This window comes from Puma concolor, chromosome B4 (genome assembly GCF_028749965.1).
Source record: "Puma concolor isolate L17-30 chromosome B4, mPumCon1.1.hap2, whole genome shotgun sequence".
In the NCBI taxonomy this organism is placed as follows: Eukaryota; Metazoa; Chordata; class Mammalia; order Carnivora; family Felidae; genus Puma; species Puma concolor.
The window spans coordinates 126,793,780-126,819,874 of NC_141673.1; the positions used below are offsets into that span (position 1 = coordinate 126,793,780).

Below are 26,095 nucleotides of genomic sequence, written 5' to 3' on the forward strand. Positions count from 1 at the left end.
ATAACAAATGATCAGAGAGAGAAATTAAAGAAAACAATCCTATTTACAATTACACCAAAAAGGATAAACTACCTAGGAACAGGTTTTTTTAAATACCTATTTAACCAAGGAAGTGAAAGACCTGTATTCTGAAAAGTATAAGGTGTTGATGAAAGTAATTGAAGATGAAACAAATAGAAAGATATGCTATAGAAAACTTATGAAGGAAATCGAAGAAGACACAAAGAAATGGAAAAACATTCCATGCTCATGGATCAGAAGAATAAATATTGTTAAAATGTCAATACTACCCAAAGCAATCTACACACTCAAGGCAATCTCAATCAAAATTGCACCGCCATTCTTTTTTTGTTGTCTTATTGTTATTTTTAAATTTTTTAATCTTTATTTTTGAGAGAGAGGGAGACAGTAAGAACAGGAGAGGAACAGACAGAGAGGGAGACAGAGAATCTGAAGCAGGCTCCAGGCTCTGAGCCGTCAGCACAGAGCCTGATGTGGGCCTGAACTCAAACTGCAAGATCATGATCTGACCCAAAGTCGGACACTTAACCGACCAAGCCACCCAGGCGCCCCTACACTGGCATTCTTCTCAAAGCTAGAAAAAACAATCCTAAAATTTGTATGGAACCACAAAAGACCCTGAATACCCAAAGGAATATTGAAAATGAAAACCAAAGTGGAGGCATCACAATCCCAGACTTAAGCCTCTACTACAAACTGTAATCATCAAGACAGTAGGGTATTGGCACAAAAACATAGACCAATGGAATAGAATAGAGAACCCAGAATTGGACCCACAAATGTATGGACAACTAGTCTTTGACAAAGCAGGAAAAAAAAATCCAGTGGAAAAAAGACACTCTCTTTAGAAAATGGTGTTGGGAGAACTGGACGGCCATATGTAGAAGAATGCAACGAGACCACTTTCTTATACCATAAACAAAAATAAACTCAAAATGGATGAAAGACCTAAATGTGAGACAGGAAACCATCAAAACCCTAGAGAAGAAAGCAGGATAAAAACCTCTTTGATCTCAGCTGCAGCAATTTCTTGCTTCACACATCTCCAAAGACAAGGGAATTAAAAGCAAAAATGCACTATTAGGACCTCATCAAGATAAAAATCTTCTGCACTACAAAGGAAACAACCAACAAAACTAAAAGGCAACCAATGGAATGGGAAAAGATATTTGCAAATGATGTATCAGATAAAGGGTTAGTATCCAAAATCTATAAAGAACTTACCAAACTCAACACCCAAAAAACAAATAATCCAGTGAAGAAATGGGCAGAAGACATGAATAGACACTTTTCCAAAGAAGACATCCAGATGGCCAACAGACACATGAAAAGATGCTCAACATCACTCATCATCAGAGAAGTCAAAACCACACTGAGATATCACCTCACACCAGTCAGAGTGGCTAAAATTAACAACTCAGAAAACAACAGATGCTGGCGAGGATGTGGAGAAATGGGAACCCTCTTGCACTGTTGGTGGGAATGTAAACTGGTGCAGCCATTCTGGAAAACAGTGTGGAGGTTCATCAAAAAATTAAAAATAGAACTACCCTATGACCTAGCAATAGCACTACTAGGAATGTATCCAAAGGATACAGGAGTGCTGATTCATAGGGGCACATGTACCCCAATGGTTATAGCTCATTCGACAATAGCCTAATTATGGAAAGAGCCTAAATGTCCATTAACTGATGAATGGATAAAGAAGATGTGATTTATATATCCACTGGAGTACTATTTGGCAATAAGAAAGAATGAAATTATGCCATTTGCAGCAACATGGATGGAACTGGAAGGTATTATGCTAAGTGAAATAAGTCACTCAGAAAAAGATATACATCATATATTTTCACTCATATGTGGAACTTGAGAAACTTAACAGAAGACCATGGGGGAAGAGAAAGGGAAAAAAATAGTTACAAACTGAGAGAGAGGGAGGCAAACCACAAGAGACTCTTAAATACAGAGAACAAACTGAGGGTTGATGGGGGGAGTGGGGGAGAGGGGAAAATGGGTGATGGGCGTTGAATAGGGCACTTATTGGGATGAGCACTGGGTGTTGTATGTAAGCAATGAACCATGGGAATCTACCCCCAAAACCCAGAGCACAAGGGTACACACTGTATGTTAGCCAATTTGACAATAAATTATATTTTTAAAAAAGAAAGATATGCTGTACTTATGAACTGGAATAATTAATATTGTTAAAATATCCATACTACCAAAGGAACCTAAAGATTAAATATAATCCTATGAAAATACCAACAGCATTTTTCACAGAAATAGAACAAATAGTCCTAAAATTTGTATGGAAGCAAAAAAGTCCCCAAATAACCAAAATGTCTTGAAAAAGAACAACGCTGGAATTATCATGCTCCTTGACTTGAAACTATACTACAAAGCTTTAATAATCAAAACAGCACGATACACACACACACACACACACACACACACACACACACACACACACCAGACACATAGATCAATAGAATAGAATAGAAAGAATAGAAAGAATAGAAAGAATAGAAAGAATAGAATAGAATAGAATAGAATAGAATAGAATAGAATAGAATAGAATAGGAGAGCCCAGAAAGAAAGCCACAATTATATGGTCAATTAATCTATGACAAAGGAAGCAAGAATATACAAAGGGAAAAGGTAGTCTCTTCAATAAATGATGATGGGAAAACTGGATAGGTACATAGCAAAGAATGAAACTGGATGACTTTTTCAACCCATGTACAAAAATAAAATCAAAATGAATTGGAAACATAAATTTAAGACCTGAAACCATAAAATTCCTAAAAGAAAACAAAGGCAGTAAACTCTTGGCTATGAGTCTTGGCAATATTTGGGGGGGGGTGGGGACTGTCTCCCTAGGCAAGGGCAACAGAAGCAAAACTTAACAAATGGGACTATATCAAACAGAAAAGCTTTTGGACAAAGCCATCAACAAAAGAAATGACAACTTACCAAACTGGAGAAGATATTTGCAAATGATATATCTGATGAGGGGTTAATACCCAAGATATGTAAAGAACCAATACAACACAACATCAAAAAAATAAACAATTAAAAAATGAGCAGAGGAGGGAGGTGAAGAGGCATTTTCCAAAGAAGACATAAGACATACAGGGGGCAAACAGGTGAAAAGCCAACCCATGAAGAGACGCTCAACGTCACTAGGGAACATAACCAGGGAAAGGCAGATCAAAACTGTAGTAAGATATTACCTCACACCAATCAGAATGGTTAGTAGCAAAAGGACAAGAAATAACAAGTGTTGGTAAGAATGTGGAAAAATAGGAGCCTACCTGTCTGTTGGTGGGAATGTATATTGTGCAGCCATTATGGAAAACAGTATGGAGCTTCCTGAAAAAATTAAAAATAGAACTACCATACAATCCAGCAATTCCATCTTGGTATTTATCAGAAGAAAATGAAAACGCTGATTCAAACAGATATATGCACCCTGTGTTCATCGCAGCCCTGTTTACAATAGCCAAGGTATAGAAGCCGTCTGTGTCCATCAATACATGAATAAATTTTTAAAAAGTCATATATTTAAGAAAGTAATATGTATACAATGAAATATTACTTGGCCATAAAAAGGATGAAATCTTGCCATTCGCAACAACAAGGAGGGATCTTGATGGTATGATGCTAAGTGAAATAAATCAGACACAGAAGGACAAATACCATATGATTTCACTTACATGCAAAATCCATAAGGCAAATGAACAAACACAACAAAACAGAAACAGACTCTTAGACACAGAAAACAAACTGGTGGTTGGCAGAGGGGAAGGGGTAAGAAAATGAATGAAACAGGTGGAAGGGATGAAGAAGTACAAACTTCCTGTTATAAAATAAATAAGTCATGGGGATATAAAGTATAGCATAGAGAATACAGTCAATAATATTGTAATAACTATTCACGGTGACAAATGGTAACTAGACTCATTACAGCGATCATTTTTTAATGTATATAAAATATCAAATTACTATGTTATATACCTAAAATTAATATTGTATGCCAACCATTCTTCAATTTAAAAATTTTTTTAATTAAAACTTCTGAAAGGCATTGAAATGAAAGACTATCATAGACTTGAACTTTATAAACCAGTGTATACTCTTGAAATAAAATATTAAATTGTTACTCAATAATTTTCCTCTACATGTACATCTCTTTACTGTTTGTATAAAGTGTTGTGACTTCCCAGTAGGCCAGGTATATCCATATTCAACTATTAAACACAAAACACATTCTAAATTCCAGTAAGTAATACTTTAGAGTTTGTCTGACCACTGGTCACTCTATAAATTCCAATATAAAGATAAATATAAATGTATGTCAAATGTTTTCAGATTTAAGAAAATTACGAATCAACTACTTCACCTACACGTTTTTCTTAATTAAAAAAGATTATCATGGCATAATTTGAAAGAGATTATTTGAATTCTCAATTTTTTAGAGTTCTAAGTATCATAAGTGCCTGTTGGATTGACAGATGAAGAGGGAAACCCACAAGACACCATCAGGACTTCCTTTAAGGAATTTAAGCATTAATGGGGAACTCAGAAAAGTAAACCCTCAAATAAAGTCTTAATAGAGCACTATAATTAGCACTATAAGAACTCAGGAGGGACAATCAAATGCCTGACAAGTGAATACTCATATCAACTTTAATCTGTATATTCAGTAGATTGCTCATTTTTGGACCTCATGCTACTTGGTGAAAAATTATAACCTAAGGTGACCTTGAGATTTTACATATTATTTTTCATAAATAAAATGGTTAATGTGGCACATTTGAAATACTTAGTTTATCAAGTTATAATTGTTTGCCAGACAATATGATGACAGCATTTCCTATCTCATGTAATCCTCGTCAACCTATTAAAGTACAATTCTAACCTATTAAGGTAAGATTATTATGCTCTTGTTTTAGATGTGGCAACTAGGGTTTACAGTGGTCAAAGAACTTACCCAAAGCCATAAAGCCAGAAGCTAAGCTTTTAAAGAAGCATAAACAGACCTCTTATAGTGGGAAGAAAACCCATAAAGCATAGGGGATCTGCGAGATTGGGGACTTTGACGGAGACAAGGGCTAGCATGCAAGTTCTGTTATCCATTCTTACCGTATTTGTTGCCACAGATCATTGAAGAGACTGGCTAGTTTGACACATTACTCTGCACACATAAGCCTCTCAAATCATTCTGGCAGCTGAATATCCACAAGTGTCACCAAGTCGTGAAGACAAATGATATAATTATGCATCTAATTACTTCACATCAAGGCATTCAGTATATAACATACAGCACAGATGCATTTGCTGTTGTGTTCATAACCTGAACTTCTAATTTTGAACAGGGTTGTGGGGCACCTGGGTGGCTCAGTTGGTTAAGTGTGGGACTTCAGCTCAGGTCATGATCTCGCCCTTTGTGATTCCAGCCCCACATTATGCTCCGTGCTGACGGCTCAGAGCTTAGGGCCTACTTCAGATTCTTGTCTCTCTCTCTCTCTCTCTCTCTCTCTCTCTCTCTCTCTCTCTGTCCCTCCCCCATTCATGCTGTGTCTCTCTCTCCAAAATAAATAAACATTAAAAAATTTTTAAACAGGGCTTGTGACTATTTTTATGATGGTATGAAATTCCACAAATAAAATATTCTTTGAAATCCACACCTTCAATTTATGGCCTCTTTCTATGATGAAACTTTAGGTGTTACTTCATTACATTTAACAATATGTATATTAGTACTTCAGTATGAGCAAAGGGCTATGCCTTAAACTGAACCAAACATCTGTTAAACTGAGTTGCTGTTTATGCTGAAATCAGTCAATTACATAAAAGTCTCTTGCCACAGCGGATTAAAGAACATAGTTCCATGTTTGAAGGAGACCTTAAAACTACAGCTCAAAAACATTTTTTAATAAATGTTTTATATCTCTTTAAAAATGCCTATTTATTTATTTTGAGAGAGACAGGGAGGGCGAGCAGGGGAGGGGGAGAGAAGGAGGGAGAGAGAGAGAGAGAGAGAAAATCCCAAGCAGGCTCTGCACCAGCAACGTAGAACCCAATACGGGACTGGAGATCATGAACTGTGAGATCATGACCTGAGCCGAAACCAAGAGTTGGATGCTTAACCAACTAAAGTCATCCAGGTGCCTCTACCGTTCAAATTTTTTCAAGTAGAATCTAAAACTTATTCAATAACATCAGGTATATTTTCTAAAAAAAATAGTTCTATCTAATTCATTCTTGCAAAGCTGTTTAATTTATATAAATAATAAAAATGTCATTCTTGGACTTAGTGGGAAAACGTTCTAATTTTTTTAAGGCTTTAATGAAGAGTGTTTTTAGAAAAAGTGCAGTATACATAACTAACTAATATTACTAACATTTTCTAGAGACCCAGGTGAGTTAACTTATAAGAATAAAACGTTGCTTAAATTTAACATCAGTTGAATATACTTTTCAAAAAGCGATAAGCTACCCTTATAAAAACAGTTTATTCTCTACAACGTATTCCTCATTTCTTTCCATAGGACAAAAATTTATACCTCTGAGCTGTCATCACAGAGCCCAACGCGAGGCTCAAACCCATGAGCTATGAGATCATGACCTGAGCCGACGTCAGATGCTTAACCAACTGAGCCACCCAGGTGGCCCTATTCCATTTTCTTTTTAAAATGAAGACATTTCAAAGGTAGAGAAAGCTCTGAATTTGGATAAGTAATTGAAGTAAACATGAGAGAGAGTCACTAGTATGTTTTTACAAAGGCCCAATACGGGTGTGATAGTTCCCAGGGCAATGATTAAACTAAGTCTAATAAAAATAAAGGGTAAGTCTTGGAGAAAGACGCCCAGGGAATTCTGAAGAGGGTTCTGAGGAGTTAATATCATCCGAAGGAGAGAAATAAAACTGAATATGTAGACTGGGTACAGCCAGCCTGACTTATACACAGCAGGGTGGCCAGCCACGCGCACCATTTCTATGGTGTCAGACCACAGCAGAAAGCTCCACAGGATGATCTGGGCACGGTAGTCCTGATGGGACATGGTTCCCAGGATTCCCGAGTGGAAGGAGGGCTCCTGGGGTTCTCCCATTGCTGGAGCGGGGCTCTGTGTGCTTTGTCCCCATGGCTGTGATGCCTCGGTCCTCCTGGCTGGCTGCGGAGACGAAGTATTTTCTTCCTTTTGCTTCACTTGGTCCATCACGGTGTTTACTTGGTGCAAAGTGGTTGTACAGACATATCTAACTTCATTACCTGCAAGAAATTAATTGATTCATGGCCATTTAAAAATTTTTTTTTAATTTTATGTAAATGAAAATTGTATTTCAACTTTATGTAAATTTTTAAATTTCAGTTTTTTAGTTAAATTTAAAATAAGATAAAATTGTAAGACTTCTCTTTCTGAGGTCTGTTTTACACACATAACTTCAGATAACAATAGGTACCATAATGACAGAAAAAGGTTATGTTTTTGTATTTTTCTAGATATGGATCCCAAGTCAGTTTTATCATTTCACAGTACCAGCCATTTTTGGTTACTGAGCTAAGCACTTTCACATATAATCTCACTTAATCCTCAGAAAAAAATTGAGAAATAGACATTACTATCCCATTTTATAAATATAGAAAGCATACAAGAGGTTAAATGACAACGGAATTCAAATACACAGTTAGTAATGAGCAGGGCTGGAATTCACACCCAGATTTGTTTGACCCCAAGTGACAAGCTCTCAACTTTATGGCTGCTATCACCTGCCTAGAGGCAAAACATCATGTGCTAATTATAAAACATGCAAATATCATAAAATCAAAGTCCAATGGTCCAACGTTGTCATTTTTTTATAAGAAGGCCACAGGGATCACTACAGCTCAGATGTCCGGCCTTGGAGTTTGGTGCTAAGAGGGAATGTTTAACCAATGTGCTAGTGAAGGGTGCCACTCTGAACCCCGGTTTGTTTGTTTTTTAATTTTTTTATGTTTATTTTTGAGAGAGAGAGACAGAGCGTGAGCAGGGGAGGGGCAGAGAGAGAGGCAGACACAGAATCGGAAGCAGGCTGCATGCTCTGACCTGTCAGCACAGAGCCCAACGCAGGGCTCGAACTGAAGACCTGTGAGATCATGACCTGAGCCGAAGTCAGACACTTAACAGACTGAGCCGCCCAGGCACCCCTGAATCCCATATTTTTTTAAGTTTCTCTTTCCCCAAAGTTTTTGAAACAGTCAGTGTAATTGGCTAGACTAAAGCAGTTTGTTTGTGGACACAAGGCTATGCCTGATCAGTGCAACGCTCATTTGAATAAGTAGGATATTTTCTCATGAATATCACATTGCGCATGTGTTTGTGCGCACGTGTGCACATTCACGCATGTGCCTTTCTGTGCGCATGTGGGTGTTGAGGTTGGGGAATTATGAAGGGATCCTCAAATCTCAAGACCTACTACCAGTATTCATGATGGTTTTTAGACATGAAAGGTGTAGCATATTATTTTTCAAACATTTATCTAGTTAAGCACCATTTTTTCTTTTTTTTTTTACTAAGAATTTATCTGGTCTTAAGGAAAGATTGCCAACATGCTGAGCTGTCATATTACTTGATAAGACAAAATTTAAAGGAGTCATTAGACTTCATAGCTCTAAGGGTTAAAGACATGAAGTCAATAAAAATTTGTTGAACCATATTGAGGTGAAAACATTTTAAAAGAGATAACTTATTATGATTAATGACTAATAAAATATTTGATAACTTTAAATAGGAGTTGTTTAAAGGACAAACCTCGGTTTCCTTTGTATATAACTAACTACTTTAAAATTTTAAGTGTGAATTGAGTAAATTGATAAACTAAAAAAAATCTAAATTCTTGATAAAATATTATTTACTTTTTTTTTTTTTTTAACATTTATTCATTTTTTGAGAGACAGAGTGCAAGTGGAGGAGGGGCAGAGAGAGAGGGAGACAGAACCTGAAGCAGGCTCCAGGCCCTGAGCTCTCAGCACGGAGCCTGAAACAGGGCTCAAAGCCACGAACCATATGATCATGACCTGAGCGGAAGTCAGAGGCTGAACCGATTGAGCCACCCAGGCGCCCCCATTTACTTCTGATATGAATCACTTATAAATAAATGATGGCACCTTTAGAAATTTCTTTACCAAGTTTAGATGACAGTAGCATATCACTTTAATAAATAATAGTCAAGTAAGAAAGAAAATTATATACTAATTACTATTATTTTAATATTGCTAACATTTGGGGCACCTGGATAGCTCACTTGGTTAAGCGCTGAATGCGGCTCAAGTCAGGGTCTCACCATTTGTGAGTTCAAGCCCCATGTCAGGCTCTGTGCTGACAGCTCAGAGCCTGGAGCCTGCTTTGGAATCTGTGGCTCCCTCTCTCTCTGCCTTTGCCCTGCTCATGCTTTCTGTCTCTCAAAAATAAATAAAAAACTTTAAAAAAAATCCTAAAATTATCTTTTTTTAAAACTCAGATGCCCACTGGCATCAATTATACCTCTCATTTTACAAAAGAAAAAACTTACATGGAAATTATGTTTCTTAGAGTATGTCATGTCCTGGAGAACTCTCCTTTAAATAGATAAAACTGTCTGAATGGAAATTCAAATTCCTTTGTCAACATAAATAGTGCAGTGTATAATTTAGGCTTTTGCGGATGACTGTAACTTCAGCATCGTATCAATGCCAGGAAGTGGCAATCTTAGACGTGACACATGAACATCTTTAAACAGTAAGAATCTTAATATCTGTGGGAGCCATGGGAGGAACAATGAATTCTTAGCTAGAGTTCCTTTAAAAAAAAAATTTTTTTTTTCTTCATTCTGAGAGGGGGGAGGTGGGGCAGAGAGAGAGGGAGACAGAATCCCAAGCAGGCTCTGCACCGTCAGCACAGAACCTGACATGGGGCTTGAACCCATGAACTGTGAGATCGTGACCTAATCTGAAATCAAGAATCGGATGCTCAAGTGACTGAGCCACCCAGGCGCCTCAAGAGTTCATTTCTAATAAAATACAAAGGTCCCAGGGGCGCCTGGGTGGCGCAGTCGGTTAAGCGTCCGACTTCAGCCAGGTCACGATCTCGCGGTCCGTGAGTTCGAGCCCCGCGTCGGGCTCTGGGCTGATGGCTCAGAGCCTGGAGCCTGTTTCCGATTCTGTGTCTCCCTCTCTCTCTGCCCCTCCCCCGTTCATGCTCTGTCTCTCTCTGTCCCAAAAATAAATAAACGTTGGAAAAAGAATTAAAAAAAAAAAAAAAAGAAACAAAACAGATGAGCAAAAGGGAAGGGAAGCAAAAATAAGATCAAAACAGAGAGGGAGACAAACCACAAGAGACTCTTGAGTCCAGAGAACAAACTGAGGGTTGCGGGTGGGGGGTGGGGGAGAGATGGGCTAAATGGACGAGGAGCATTAAGGAGGACACTTGTTGGGATGAGCACTGGGTGTTACATGTAAGTGATGACTCACTAAGTTCTATTTCTGAAATCATTATTAAACTATTATAAATAGTTTATAAATAAATAAATAATAAAATAAATAAAAATAAATAAATAAATAATAAATAAATAATAAATAAATAAAAATAAATAAAATAAAAATATATAAATAAATAAATAATAAATAATAATAATAAAATAAAATAATAATAAAAAATAATAAAAAATAAATAATAAATAATAATAAATAATAAATAATAAAAATAAATAATAAATAATAATAATAAAAAAAAATAATAATAAAAAATAAATAAAAATAAATCAATAAAATGTGGCAGGGCTTTAAAAGGAAGGTCAGTTCTTTGATGAGAGACTATCCTATGGATCTGCGTGAGACTGGAGGTCTGGAAGGTTCAGCTGAGAAGTGACAGTTAAGCAGAGACCTGAAGGATAGGTAGGAATGAATTAGGTAAAGAATGGAAAAAGGAACTTTCTAGATAGTAGAAAGAGCATGTGTAAAGATCTTTCAGCCAGAATCACTGAAAGAGGGAAAGTTTGGTGAGGAGTTGGGGAGGCAGAGAGGGAAGAAGAGGAGAGTTCTAGAAACCTAGTAAGTGCTCTCTACCTACCAGGCGCTGTTTTAAGCCCTTTTAATGCATTAATTCATTAAATCCGTAGAAAAATTCCCACCTTAAAGATGAACAAACTGAGGCACAGGGAGATTAGCAATTGTTTCCAAGGTCACACAGCTAGCAAGGAGGGAGATCAGAACTTGATCTCTTAGCTACACTATCAGTGGCAGAGTCAGACTGTGTAGCACCTTATGGGCCATGCTAAGGGGTTTAGACTTTCTTCTAAGCTAAACGGAAAACTGCTGAAGAGATGGAGAGTGGAAGGCAGAGGAACCAGAAAGGACATGGAGACATCAGCAAAGAGGATCTCAAGGCCACTGAGGCAGCTGTTGTGAAATGAGACTGTTATTCCACTCACAGCAACCAGAAAATCAAATTAAACAACTATTCAGAAAAAAATAAGACTAATCTTGATTAACAGTCCCCAAAATCTATTTTTTTTTTTAATTTTAATGTTTATTTTTGTGAGAGAGAGACAGAGCATGAGTAGGGAGGGGCAGAGAGAGAGGGAGACACAGAATCCGAAGCAGGCTCTAGGCTCTGAGCTGTCAGCACAGAGCCCGATGTGGGGCTCGAACCCATGAACCATGAGATCATGACCTGAGCTGCAGTCAGGTGCTTAACCAACTGAGCCACCCAGACGCCCCACCCAAAATCTATTTTTCCTGAGAGAAAAGTGTTCTAGAGAAAGTGAAATGCTAATGATTTAGACATAACATTTCGAGAAAAAAAATTTAGCAAATAAGAAAATTAATAGTCATTACAAATAATTTAAAGCATATTAAGTACCACAAAGTACTTTTTGTCATAGTCTTGGAGACAAAGGGAAAAAATGTAATAAATTAAAATACAAACAGGGCACTTACATACATCATTATTTTGACACTGTCTATGGACTAAGCTCAACTGCACTATGTATAGTTTGCTTCCTTTGAGCAGCACATCTGAGGTCTGGAAGACAAGTGAGCAACTTCATGGCCAAGTAATAAATGATGAAACTCAGCGCCCACCTCACAGGGTGGTTATGAGGCCTGAACAAGTCAATATTCATAAAACATTTAAAATAGCGCCTGACACATAGAAACAGCCGTGTGTGTGTTCCATATACCAAATGTAGCGGCGCCTGGGTGGCTCAGTCGGTTAAGCGTCCAACTTTGGCTCAGGTCATAAACTCACGGTTTGTGAGTTCGAATCTCGCATCGGGCTCTGGGCTGACAGCTCAGAGTCTGGAGCCTGCTTCTCTTTCTGCCCCTCTCCTGTTTGTGCTCTGTCTCTCTCTCTCAAAAATAAATAAATGTTAAAATATGTATATATATAATATATATATAACATATTATAAATTAATATAGCAATCACTAAATAATGAGTTACAATGGAACAGAAATGAATTAAATGAATTAGAATAGAACATAAAATATCAGAATACAGTAAATAGTAAAAGTGATCACAGTTTGTTAAACTTTGGTTATAGTTACACTGTTACTGTTACCCACTGTCCCGTTTATGGGGGGGGGGCTGTCAAAAAGTTTGAGAAACTGTGTCACACTACAGAGCCTTAACAAGGTCAAAGGTTTAATTTGCATACTTGCCTGTTCGGATCACAATGAATCAAAATGCTACCCCACAGATATATCCTAGGCAGGCAGAGACAGCTTGCAATATCTAATGAGCCAATCGTATGCATCTCTTCCCAATTCCATGGTCAGGGGTCAGTGACGTCACCTTGGTAGCTTGAAATTGGTCGCGGAAGGAATACTTACACCAGATACGTTGGCGAATGGTACAAAGCAGGGCTTTTCCCCACCCCCACTGGAAGGACAGCTGTGTCAACACTGACCAGCCTACTCCTATCTGTGTTCCAAATGGTATGCAAATCTTCACCAAATAATAATTCATAATAATAACAAATTCAAGACAAATATTCAAACCATCATCAATTCTGGAAGAGCCCAGGGACTGTTCTTTAGAAAAAGCATTGTACTGTTTTCCAGTACATTCAAAAGCCCTATTCATTGCCAGTTCCCTGCCGGGCATGGGAACAAATAAATGTATCATTTCTGGATTTTTAGGCAATGTAAAGTATTAAGAAAATTCTTTTGTCTAAAGCAGCTGGAAGGCTGGATAGGTTAAAGACCATCTTCCCCTCCAATATTAGTTCAAAGACTCATCTGGACAAGACATATATATTACATATAATAATGTAACAATGAATCATTATATTAATCAGTATATTAATTAGTATATTAATCAGTATATTAATTATATGGACAATTATAAGTATATAATATGTACCAATATACAATTATATATTATACAAATATTGAATATATTTCAATAAAACAAATAGCAAAGTAAAATGCTAAAAAGCATATAGTTATCTTATTTCCAAATATAAATAATTCTAGACTTTGAAATGGTTTGAAATGCCTGTACTAGTAAGCACCTGAGTAGAGACCAAAGCTTGGAATCCCAGCATGAACCCAAGCCGGGTGACAAAAATGAACACATAGGGGAATGAGCCTGTTTCTGGACTTCAGAGCACTCCCTCTGCCTTAATTGTGTGCATTTGCTAGTGAAGTTTATTGATGTGCTATTCTATCCACTAAACTGCCAGCTCCATGAAAAGAGAGGCTGTTTTCACTCCCCACTGTACCCCTAGGACCTGGCCGAGCAACTGGTATGTATGTAACAGATCCTCCATAAAGATTTGCTGTATAGAAGGCGGGAGACATTCCTGTTCTGGAGTCTGGCGACATAAGGGAGCAATGGGCATCCTGCTGGGGAAATCCACACCAAGGCGAGCAAGCCCAAACATGACAACGAGGCCTCCAAGCACACACCACCCTCCGTTCAACAGGAAGAAGGACTCCGGAGCCCTGTACAAGGTCTTCCATGAAGACTGCTGTCTGGCCCGGGTCCTGGAGAGAGCACTTCAAGCGAGCCCACACGACTGATTCAGCTAAGGAGCTCTGGAGGATGTTCGGAGGTCCTGGCAGCCCGGGCACCTGAGCAGCTCAGGTGTGAGAGAAGACGTCACATGGCTTTTGGGCCCAGGAGCCACTGGTGTGACGTGTCCCCTGCATCGCCCAGCGGGACTGGGGCACACATCAGCGGGAGACAGCACAAGCAGCAGCCCGATTCAAGACATTTCAAAGGGTTCCCAGGCACCGGCAGGGGCAGGAGTCACCAGTCAGAGGACAAAAATGCTGGGGCGCCTGGGTGGCGCAGTCGGTTAAGCGTCCGACTTCAGCCAGGTCACGATCTCGCGGTCCGTGAGTTCGAGCCCCGCGTCAGGCTCTGGGCTGATGGCTCAGAGCCTGGAGCCTGTGTCCGATTCTGTGTCTCCCTCTCTCTCTGCTCCTCCCCCGTTCATGCTCTGTCTCTCTCTGTCCCAAAAATAAATAAACATTGAAAAAAAAATTTTTTAAAAAATGCCGATGTGTGCTTCCGAGAAGAATGGGGTTTGTGAGTTCACAGGAAACACACTAAGAACACCACCCCCGGCCAGAAACAGGGGGACTTGGGGTTCTAAACTAGTGGACCCACAGCAAAATGGTGCTCCATACAAAGGACCCTATGATGTAAACACAAAACGACCAAGATTTCTGCACATTATGCAGACCGTCAGCTCAACAACCTATTTTACTCTATTCACTCCAAGACAAGGAAATCTAGAACTTGGAAAACAGTGACCTGTACCTTTACTTTCAACCTTGAGCCATGACATTTGCTGATTAATAATGATATGAGGAACGGGTCTTGGTACTAGGACACAGTAATGCATGCTGAATTCTTCATGTTCCCCTTATTTCTATCAGCCTCCCTAAAATACTTACTCAGGAAAAATCTCTTGCAACTCTCAAGAGTCTCACTTTGTATACTAAAATTGTTCATCTCCCCCCCCCCACTCTCCCTGCCCCGTGCAGGAAGAAAGTACCGATTAAATGCCAAATTGTTACAATCGTGTAAAGCTGTCCTAATCAAAGGGTCACCATGTGACAGCACTTGATGTCCTAAGTCTTTTGGCACGAGGATGGCTACAATATAGTCTCTGGACTGATACACACTGACCTAATCCTGACAGCTGGTACTTCATTAGAAGGTATAAATCAGAAATTCTACCCTTCTCTCAGGCCGGTCTGGTAAATAGCTACTTGTTTCTGAAGAAGGCGGGGAAAATCCTAGAACTAACTTACTTTTCTGAAACTTCCTTATTCTAAATAGCAAACGGAGGGTATGAAAGGAAATAGTTCGCCTCCTTGGCATGGCCCCGAAACACAGTGTTCCTCATACGTACTCTCTAAACACATTGCAAAACACATTATGGAAGCCCAGCTCACACGCGGGGCTCATATTGTATAATAAGCTTTTTCTTAAAAAGAAACAAAGGGGAACTCAAAGTGCCATTCATTTTATTCAGAGAAAAGCAGCATCCTTCCCCCTCCCCCCCACCCCCCCCCCCCTTGATTGTCTGTGGCATCTCTTATATTCCTTTTGATTAAAGTGTTGAGTTCCATTTTGAGGGAATCTGGAAATTTGGATCTGGGCTCTCAGCTTTTAACTCGCTATATGTCACATTTCCCAATACTTCCTACAACCAGGGTCTCTCAGACAGGGTGGGTATCAGAACTATTTGTGAAGCTTTTAAAAATTACGGATGCCAGGCCTTAAACTATCCTCGCGTGTACAAGTATGTTCACAGGCGGTCCATGATTCACTGGAAATAGCTTAGAAGGATGAAACTCATCACCGTCATTCATTTAAGAAATCGTGTTAACTCAGTAAGAAGGAATAACTAAGAAAGTAATAGGTCCTTCCTTTTCCTCCTTCCATTCCTGCTCTATAGACTCCTAAACCTGGCTCAGTCCTACAGTTCCATCTTTTCTACCATCAATGCCCAGATTTCTCAGGATCACTGAAGAAATGATCCTCATAATGGAAGAATGATCGACTCATAATCTCGAGTGGTCCCAGGACAAATTCCTGGTTTCCCCTCTTCACTGAACCCTAAGCTTCTGTCATCCTTCCATCCCCCTGTCCTTGACCTTGAGCAGTTATTCCAAACCTTACCCATTCTGTTACAGATTCTCTCCCTCTGTCCCTCCACACTGCTCTCTGCAGGTAACTTTGCTTCCTAGTTCACAGTTCCTAGTTAAGGCTTTCAGGCATTAACAGGTATAAACAGCCCCTGCTTGCTTTCTGCCTACACATTAAATCATAGTCACAAGTCTAAATCACCTGGGGGGCTTTGAAGACCACATGGTCTGGCCCTACGCCTCCCCCCCACCAAAATTATGATTTTAATTATCTGGGGTTCAGTCGGGGAGTTAAAAAATTTTCAAGTCTCTTAGGTGATTCGAATGGGCAGCCAAAGTGAAAACCAATGTTCCTAATTGGGGCTACACACCAAGAATCCAATGAGGTTTTGTTTTTAAAAATCTAAGCACGTCCAAGTCCCATCCTGATTCAGTTTATCAGATGTTGCTATGATTGGCATGGACATTTTTAAAGTGCTCTATTAAGTCCTTTCTTCATGTTGGAAATGCCAGAAGAAATGGACAGAAATACAACAGAGGCAGGGGTCTAAAAGCTTTGCCAGATCAAGGGAAGAAATACACTGATTATCATTTCTGATTGATTGGGTGCGTGTAAATTAATGAGTTTATTATATCCTACAGAGAATCCAACTTCTTTTCTTTATGAAACACTTACATGTGAAAAAGTTTCGAGAAAATATTGAGTAAATATTTATATCACCTTGGAGTGAGAAAAATACTTTTAAAGCATAACACCATAGACAGACTCCATCTGGGAAATAGTGACAGAATGGAGCATGTCAAAATTAGAAATTTCCTGTATCAAAAAATTAAAAGGCAAGTAACTGAAATATATGCTACATTTCTGACAGGCAAAATTTAATGCCCTTACTATTTACAGAACTCATGAACCAGGAGTAAAAACAACAACAAAAAAGAACAGACGTATCAACAGAAAAACAGATCAAGGACATAAATATATGAGTTTTAAAAATACAAACAGCTAAGAAATCCATGAGAAAATGCTCAACACAACTGCTATCTTAAGGAAATTATTAAAATAATAAGATACCGTTTTTGCCTATAACACTGGCAAAGATGAAAAGGGATAAATTATCCAAAGTTACAAGGTTGAGGAGAAACAGGTGTTTTCTTACACTGCTGTTTAGATGCTAAGCAGGGCATTCTTTAGAGGGGGTCGTTTGCTTGAAGGACACATATCAAAAGCCTTAAAGCTTGAATATACTTTGAGCCAGAAATTGCAACACCTAGGCATTTAACCTAAAGAAGTAATTATCTAGGCTGCTGAGGTCCTGCAGCCCTTGGCCCAGGTGTCTGGGTATTAAGAACACTACACAGTAGGAACTGGACCGGGGCCACCGCGAGCAGATTTATTTGAAAACCTTACGCTGCCAACATCGTACCTGGCACCTCTTACTGATGTGTGACAGTGGAAACCACCTCGTGTGCAGCGCTCTGATGTTTTCCGCCCAAATAGCCTGTCGATCTCACTTCTAGCAAGTCGTCTCTGTGCACATACCCCCAAGGCAGCCAAACCATCGTGCTACGCCCGTTTGTAAAATCCCCTATGAAGGACCCCCCTCTGTATTCGTCTGCATGTGCAGCCAGCCCACAATAGTCCCGTTTCTTCTGGCAAGTGTCGTTGCCAAGGAGTCTGGGCATGTGCAGATGCTCAGGGTCTTCCGAGGACACTCTGTGGTCATCCAGTGACAGTTAACTCTCTCTGTCCCCAGCCTCTGCTTGGCCGGTCACCTCGGAGTGGCTTGTAACTCACATACACAGCACCGGGTCCCCCAGACACCGAGCACCTGCACCAGCCATGCCTGTGCGCCCATACATATGGCTCACCCCCACTGCTCGACTCAAACCACATCATCCTGCTCATTCTCACCACATCCTTCTCCTTTTTTTTCTGCAACCCTTTTTACTTCTGAACAAGAGTCATAGAACAGTTGTTAAAAACCAGGAAAAAAGAAAATCTAGCTGTCCAACAACAGGGTTAGTTAAAAACTCATGGCTAAATGAGTCACGGTTCATTAATACAACAGGATACTATTCAACTAATAAAAAACGATGATACCACCACATTTTTTTTTTTAATTTTTTTTTCAACGTTTTTAATTTATTTTTGGGACAGAGAGACAGAGCATGAATGGGGTAGGGGCAGAGAGAGAGGGAGACACAGATTCGGAAACAGGCTCCAGGCTCCGAGCCATCAGCCCAGAGCCCGACGCGGGGCTCGAACTCACGGACCGCGAGATCGTGACCTGGCTGAAGTCGGACGCTTAACCGACTGCGCCACCCAGGCGCCCCAATACCACCACATATTTTTAAGAAAAAAAGATACAAAATAGATTTCCTTGAGTCAAGCATGCCCCTGATGATGGTATCAGCTATCAATCTGTAGTTTATAGAATCCTGGTGGATTTCCATTTTCTTCTTTTTTTGCTTATGAGTATTGGACGATCTTTTAAAATAAATATGTATTTGGGGGAAACAGAAAACGTTAGAAATAAAACAATTTCAAACTGGAATATTAAAAAATGGATCTGGTTTTTCATACGTATTAGGCCTCAAAACCTGTGTGTGCCCCACCAGGTTGGGTTTGCTCTATCTGCATTGCTGTAATGTGGTGTATGTTAGTGTGTTGTGTAGCATTGTATCATATCCCCAAAACAGCAGCCGTCACAAGACCTTGGATGAGGGTGCACTTGGTCTCTGGGTAGGGCAGCATCATGATTCTCAGGGAGCCATGGGCTGGAGAAGTAGGGAATTGGCCACCTGAGTTACCGTACTGCCCTGTACCGAAAGCTACAGCTTATGCATCTAAATGAGGTCCAAGATTAATGGTTTTCAGACATTTAGCAGAAGAACCATTTTTTTTTTTTTTTTTTCCCAAACGAAATCTGACACAAACCAATGCTGTGCCGATGTGGTTCAGGTAGGAATTGGAGCACCAGTGACTCTGGTTAAGCTTCCCCTTTCTGCCCACGGACCCCTACAAATCCGCTCTGTAGGTTTCCGAAGTTTACTACTTGAGAAACAAACAGTGGCTGGTTTTAAGAAGGCAGCTTTCACCTCAACAATAGATTTTTCCATTCAGACTGTGAAATCCAACTGGTTATTTTTGCCCATTTATTACATGCAGTCCTGAGTTTCTTAAGGCCCAATCTTCCTTCTGTGTAGAAAGCCTTCTTCACCATATCTGCCTAAACTCCTACAAATCCCAGATAGTCCCTTTAGTATTTTTCTGACCTCCGACACCTTAGATAAAATGAAATATTTCTTCACGTGTAGCCCCATAGTACTTTAACTATGATACTCTATTCTACCACTTATAACATGGTGCTTGAGGCAGGCTTAGGCTGTTCAAGTGAGTCCCTACAGGTAGAACTGAAACTTTGCATCCAACCATTGACTTGTTTGTGTGTCCGTTTGCATTCGTGGGTTTTTATGGAGGTTAAGGCATCTGGGTGGGGGCAAAGGGAACCTAATAGTGACCATGATTTGGGGTTCAGACAATATAGATTAAGACTGATGTAAGGAGAAACTAGGATATTTCCTGGGAGGCAAGTCATAGCAGGACGAAAAGTGTTTAGAACACAGAGTCAGGCAAGAGTGGTGGGAAAACAGCAGGCCAAGTTGTTTGTGTGTAACGATGATGAATGGAAAAAAAGCAGGAGCGATGGAATATTCAGCAGTCTGGACCAATAAATGAGACCACAGGAGACTCACCTCAGTTCTGGGAGAGGGAACAATATGGAAGAGGAAGAAAGATGGGGGCCCAGTCATTCACTGGTTGGGACTGAGCTAACAAAATTCAAATAGAAATACCCACATACTAATATGAGCTGGGGACATTCAGGCGATACACTGTATTCTTACTATTTGCTCCCAAGACTGGGACTTGCCATTATTAGGTATGACATCTGCGAGACTGCCATGCCTCAGAGATCTAGGTACCAGAAAATATTCCCGTGTGAGGCGCAGGCTATGTGAAATAATGCATGGACATGTTCTGACATGATCATCACTTGATACTGAGATATTTCAACTGGTAACAGAAAGTTAGTGGAAAGGCCTCCTTGATCCCGTTAAGACTGCTTTAAGCATGAGCACCTTTTTTTTAAATATAGAATAACTTGTATTTAAAATTTTAGTAAAGGAAAAGCTACACAAAGATCAAGCTTCTGTAGCTTGGAATTAAGGCGGATGGGATGGCACAAGGGGGTCCACAAATCCAAGCACTGCAGATTACCTTAGTTTCCTCTACTATAGGATCATGGCTGTTACAAGTTGACCGATGGGTATGCCTTTCAAACTCTCTGGACCGAGCACAATATATTACCTTTCCCAACCTTTTCTAAAGGGAGCCAAATGTTTTTAAAGCTCGTTCACCACCCACCCCTACCCAACCTCTTGGATTCTAAAGTACCACATGCAACAACAGCATATTTTTAGCCTACTGGTTTATGTTCAGACTTATGTATTACAGTTCACATGTTTATGACTTTATGTATTAAGTTCCAGAGGATAAATGATAACACTCCCTAAATTCAAAGCTCACATAATCCATTTTGTTAGTATGCATGTTTAAAATGACTAAAGGGGACTATTTGAGTTCCAAAGCTTGTACAAAAATTAAATGCATGTATAATTAATATTTGCAAAGGTGTTTTGAGTGAATGCTAGTTTTTTAAAGTGGGACGTTATTAAAGGGTAGAGCTATTCAACCAGACATTAGCCCGCTCAAGTTTGGGCAGTGAAGAGCTCAAGAAGGAGGCTCTTCAAATAAGAAAAAGCAATTGTATAAAATGTTCTCGGGTCTTATCTCCGAGACTGACTTCTTTGGGGTTTTCTTGTTTCAATGCTCAGTGTCATTGTCATTTCTGGATACAGAGAAAATTCTCCTTTAACAACCAAACTCATCACTTAAAATATAACTTGTTCCAAAAAATGTAACGTACATTTTTAATTTTAATTTTTTATTTCAGAGATAGAGCGAGAACAGGGGAGAAAAGCAGAGGGGGGAGAGAGAGAGAGAGAGAGAGAGAGAGAGAGAGAGAGAGAGAGAGAGAGAGAGAGAATCCCAAGTGGGCTTCACGCTCAGCATGGAGCCCAATGCAGTGCTCGATCCCACCACCCTGGGATCATTACCTGAGCCAAACCAAGAGTCGGACTCTCAACCCACTGATCCCAGGTGCCCTTACATGTACATTTTTTTAAAAAGAGAATGTTCATGGGGCGCCTGGGTGGCTCAGTCGGTTAAGTGTCTGACTTCGGCTCAGGTCACGATCTCGCGGTTCGTGAGTTCAAGCCCCGCGTCGGGCTCTGTGCTGACAGCTCAGAACCTGGAGCCCGTTTCAGATTCTGTGTCTCCCTCTCTCTCTCTGACCCTCCCCCGTTCATGCTCTGTCTCTCTCTGTCTCAAAAATAAATAAACGTTAAAAAAAAAAAGAGAGAGAATGTTCACTAAGAACTTATACAGAATGTTCACATTAACATGGAAGGTTATTAACACGGAAGAATTTTTAAAAACAATCCATTTTCAAGATAGGTTTGCATTGAGAAGGAATCTAGAGAAGTAGCAAAGAAAGTGGCAATTCCCAAATCTCCTCAGTTTGAAATAAATACACTGGACTCTGGAGGGCAGATGTAACTTGAGGGTACCTTTTCCTCATTAGATGGCCACTAGCTGCCTGCCACTTTAGCTACCTTGTCACCTGTGTTATGTTAAACATAACAACCATCGTCTCCCACCTAAGGACAAAGTGCAAAATATGAAGCTCAGAATCTCAGATTTCCTGGTGGCCTCCAACTCAGCTTTATTTTTCAATTTGAGGAGTAAGAGTGACCGGAAGGGTGGTGGCTCATGACCCATAAGTGATTCTCTGGTCTTTTCCTTCCTGGAGGTAGGAATCATCTCTATTACTCTCCAGAATTCCCCTGTGACTCACTCGCTTTAACCCATCCACCCCACCAGGAAGTGATTCGACAAAACCTACCCATTTCACGTATAAAATCTTGGTCATCCAATAGCGATAGCATACACATATTATAAATTAAGCACAGATACTATCACATGAAATTAAGTGAAAGTTGAAGAAATTTAAGACCAACTGAACAAAATATTCAATTAACAAAGTATCGTTTTTTGTTTTTTTTTAAAGACCAACCTATATTTAGTTTTGACTGATCCCTTTGGAGGAATGTGGTATATCTTGGTTTTGGTAGTGTGATCTTTAGCTTTTTGACAATCTACAATTAAAGACACATAATTCTCTAGGACATAACTTCAGTAGTCACATTAATTTCTATCAAAGATATCCAAAACTATATTTATTCATCTAAACTGAAAGGTTTTAAGAAGGTTTCTAAAAATCTAAATCTATAATAATTTACTTAGATTATTTTCTTGCTAGAGTAAACATTAAGGTTTTTCTTATTAAATATTTGCTAAGTTTATTAATTTATCAGTACTACCAAAATACAAATAAGAATAACTATTTAGCTATCAAAGTAGTTTTTAAAATAATTATATTTAGATATCTTCATTTCTAATCTTCTAACTGTAATGTTAGAGGTCAGAAAAGGTATCATTAAACATGTCAACAGATAACTGGGCGACAGAAAGGTAAACAGTATGTCAAACTTTTAAAAATATTACATTTAAAAGAATACTTACAATTTTGCCACCTTCTAAGAGAATATATCCTGAGTTTTTCAATAATATCCACCACAATCAAGGAAGTCAGAACCAGAGAAACTGGCAGATCAGGTAAGGTATCAGGTAAGGTATCCGCAGAACCATTAATATTCTTTTGAACCTGTTTTCAGAAAACCATTTAGAAGCATTACTTCTTTTGTGCTGTCTTTGTTTAAAATTCTTTTAGTAGTCTGGAAGCAACATTAAATTAATTACAAAGACATTTACTAAAAGACTAGAAGCTTGATTTCCAGCTTTTCAGGTAATCAATCCCATTAGCTGTTGAAGGATTTGTAAAGATGTAATAAAGATTCTTATCAATGGAAGAGCTTTCAGTTCAAGAGAGAGCTTGGTAAATACGCACCAAAATATAACAGCAGGCTCCTGGTAATGGTGAGATGGGCAATTTCTTCCAACCCTACTGCTAAGCAGAGCCTCTGAGAGTCCCTACGTCAAAGAATTAGGGGGATAGATATTGGAGTTCAGGGTCCTCCAAGAAGAGAGAGCCCAGGTAAACCCAGCCAGGTTTTGGGAGACTTCCTTCATCTGATTATGGTATCTACACAAAAACTTATGGCAAGCATCATATTAGTGGTGATATGTTAAGAGTTTTTCCTCTGAGATCTGGAAGATGACGAAAGTGCCACCATGATCAATTCTATGCAACGCTGTACTAGAAGTCCTAGCCAGTGTAATGAAGCTAGAGAAAGAAATAAACACTGCAAGTATTGGGAAGAAAATAAATATATATCATTATTCATAGACTATATAATTGTATATGGGGAAAATCTCCATATGCAATAAAGGGAAAATGAGACTAAAAAAAAAAAAATGATACTGCCAAAACAGAAGGCTTGAAATAGACCATGTATATATACAGAGTGATTTATAACAGAAGCAGCAGGGCAGAGAAATGCGGGAAGACAGACTTTTTAATAAATAGTGCTCAATGCATTGGATGCTATTTGGAGGTAAAAAACTGACTCCTTACTGCACAACATATACAAAAATTAGCTTCAGATGGATTGTGAATCTAAAAGAGAATGGCAGGGGCACCTCAGTGGCTCAGTTGGTTAAGTGTCCAACTTCAGCTCAGGTCATGATCTCATGGTTCATGGGTTCAAGCCCCACGTCGGGCTCTCTGCTATCAACGCAGAGCCTGCTTCAGACCTTCTGTCCCCTTCTCTCTCTGCCCCTTCCCCGCTTGTGCTCTTGCTCTCTCTCTAAAATAAACATTTTTAAAATTAAAAAAAAGAAAAAGAAAAGAAAATGGTAAAACATATAGGCTTCAAAGTATAATATAGGGGAATAGCTTCAGGACTTTGAGGGTCAGATTCGCACTATGACAAAATCTCTTCAAGTTGCCAAAATTACTATCCATGGAAAAAAAAACACTGGTAAATTGGACTAATTTAAATTAAGAACTCTTCACCCAAAATACCATTAAAATATTAAGTCACAAAGTGTGACTATATTTGCAATATATAAAATCACAAAGGGCTTGAGATCTGAATATATTAAAAACTTCTGAATTGATTTTAAAAAGATAAGTAACACGATAGGGAAAAAATGGCAAGATGAAAAAAGTGCTCAATTTCATTAATTTTTTAGATGTTTATTTATTTATTTATAGGGCGGGGGGAGCGGGCATAGAGAGAGAATCCCAAGTAAGCTTCATGCTGTCAGCGCAGAGCTCTTCGCGGGGCTTGATCTCACACGACCTAAGCCGAGATGAAGAGCTTAACCAACTGAGCCACCCAGGTGCCCCTCAATTTCATTATATTGGGGAATGACAATTTAAAACTATAATGAGATTCAAGAATATATGCCCAACAGAATGGCTAAAAGACTTAGAATGTACGGTAGCTAGACTATGCAGCAACGGGTACGCTCATTCTCTGCTAGTGTTAAGTCTAAATTAGTAGAATCTCTTTGGGAAACTGGCATTTTCTGCTACAGTTGAACCTTTGACTCTCTATGTCCCATCAGTTATACTCCTGCACATTAACTGAAATTCCTGCATATGTGCATCAAGAGACATACTCAAAGATGTTCACAGCAGCATTATTTATAATAGCCAAAACCGGAAACAACTGAAGTGGACATCAGAGGCGGAAGTGATAAATAAATTGTAACATATTCATAAAATGAAACGAATGAATTCACTCCACAGAATGAAAACGATGGAATACCATTGTACACAAAAGCCTGAATGACCCACACTTGTGAAAAAAAGAAGCCAGACACATATTAGGTAGATAGAAGAGAGATAAATGACAGATATAGATAGAGAGAGAGATAGGTATGTAATTTTATCTCCAACTATAAAAAATTCAAAAAAGACAAACCAATCTATGGAATTAGAAGTTAATGGGGCGCCTGGGTGGTGCAGTCGGTTAAGCGTCCGACTTCAGCCAGGTCACGATCTCGCGGTCCGTGAGTTCGAGCCCCGCGTCGGGCTCTGGGCTGATGGCTCAGAGCCTGGAGCCTGTTTCCGATTCTGTGTCTCCCTCTCTCTCTGCCCCTCCCCCGTTCATGCTCTGTCTCTCTCTGTCCCAAAAATAAATAAAACATTGAAAAAAAAAATTAAAAAAAAAAAAAAAAGAAGTTAAGATAGAAATCATTGCAAAAAACATAGGGGTGGCTTTTAGGGAACTAGCAAAGCTTTATTTTTTGACCCTGAGTAGTGTTTACACAGGGGATTGCTTTGTGGTATTACATTAATATTGTACATTGTATGTTTTATGCACTTTCTGATTTGTGTGTCACACTTGAGTAAAAAATTAAACAAAAGAAGGAAAAAAGCAATAGTGGGTAAGGACGTAAGAGAAAAGAATCAAAAAGGGCAATCATACTACAAATGTATCATCATTTTAGGATAATAGGTTTCCTTAAAAGGTTGTATGCTAGGTGGGGGGAAGGTTGTACACTGAATTTTTAGAGGTCTTGGGAACCTCCTAAGTGCTTTACAGAGTCTTTTGGGAGGAGGGAGGAGAAAATGATAAATCTAGATTAAAATATTCACACATTGCTGTGTGATGCAAAGCACATCTATAGAGCCTTCCAAGGTTATTCTATACAGTCACAGACTGTCCAAATGTAGCATCTAGGACACATTCTAACAATCATGTATTTCTCATGACGTCATACACTACCCAGGACTCCCTCCCCTCATGACACCTATCATAGCTATTCTAATAGCTGACTGTTTTTCTCT

At 39.1% G+C, this 26,095-nt stretch overlaps 1 protein-coding gene across 2 annotated transcripts in view; it reads right to left on the bottom strand.

Moving 5' to 3' along the window:
• Positions 1-3,433: 3,433 nt before the first annotated feature.
• Positions 3,434-26,095, bottom strand: part of TMEM236 (transmembrane protein 236) — a 57,181-nt gene continuing 34,519 nt past the window's right edge. For both annotated transcript variants that reach the window (XM_086714830.1, XM_025930806.2), the window contains exons 3-4: positions 22,858-22,999; positions 3,434-7,298 (exon numbers count right to left, since the gene is read on the bottom strand). In XM_086714830.1, coding sequence (XP_086570956.1) covers positions 6,715-7,298; positions 22,858-22,999 — 726 coding nt within the window. In that variant the 3' untranslated portion in view covers positions 3,434-6,714. The remainder of the gene's footprint in view (positions 7,299-22,857; positions 23,000-26,095) is intronic.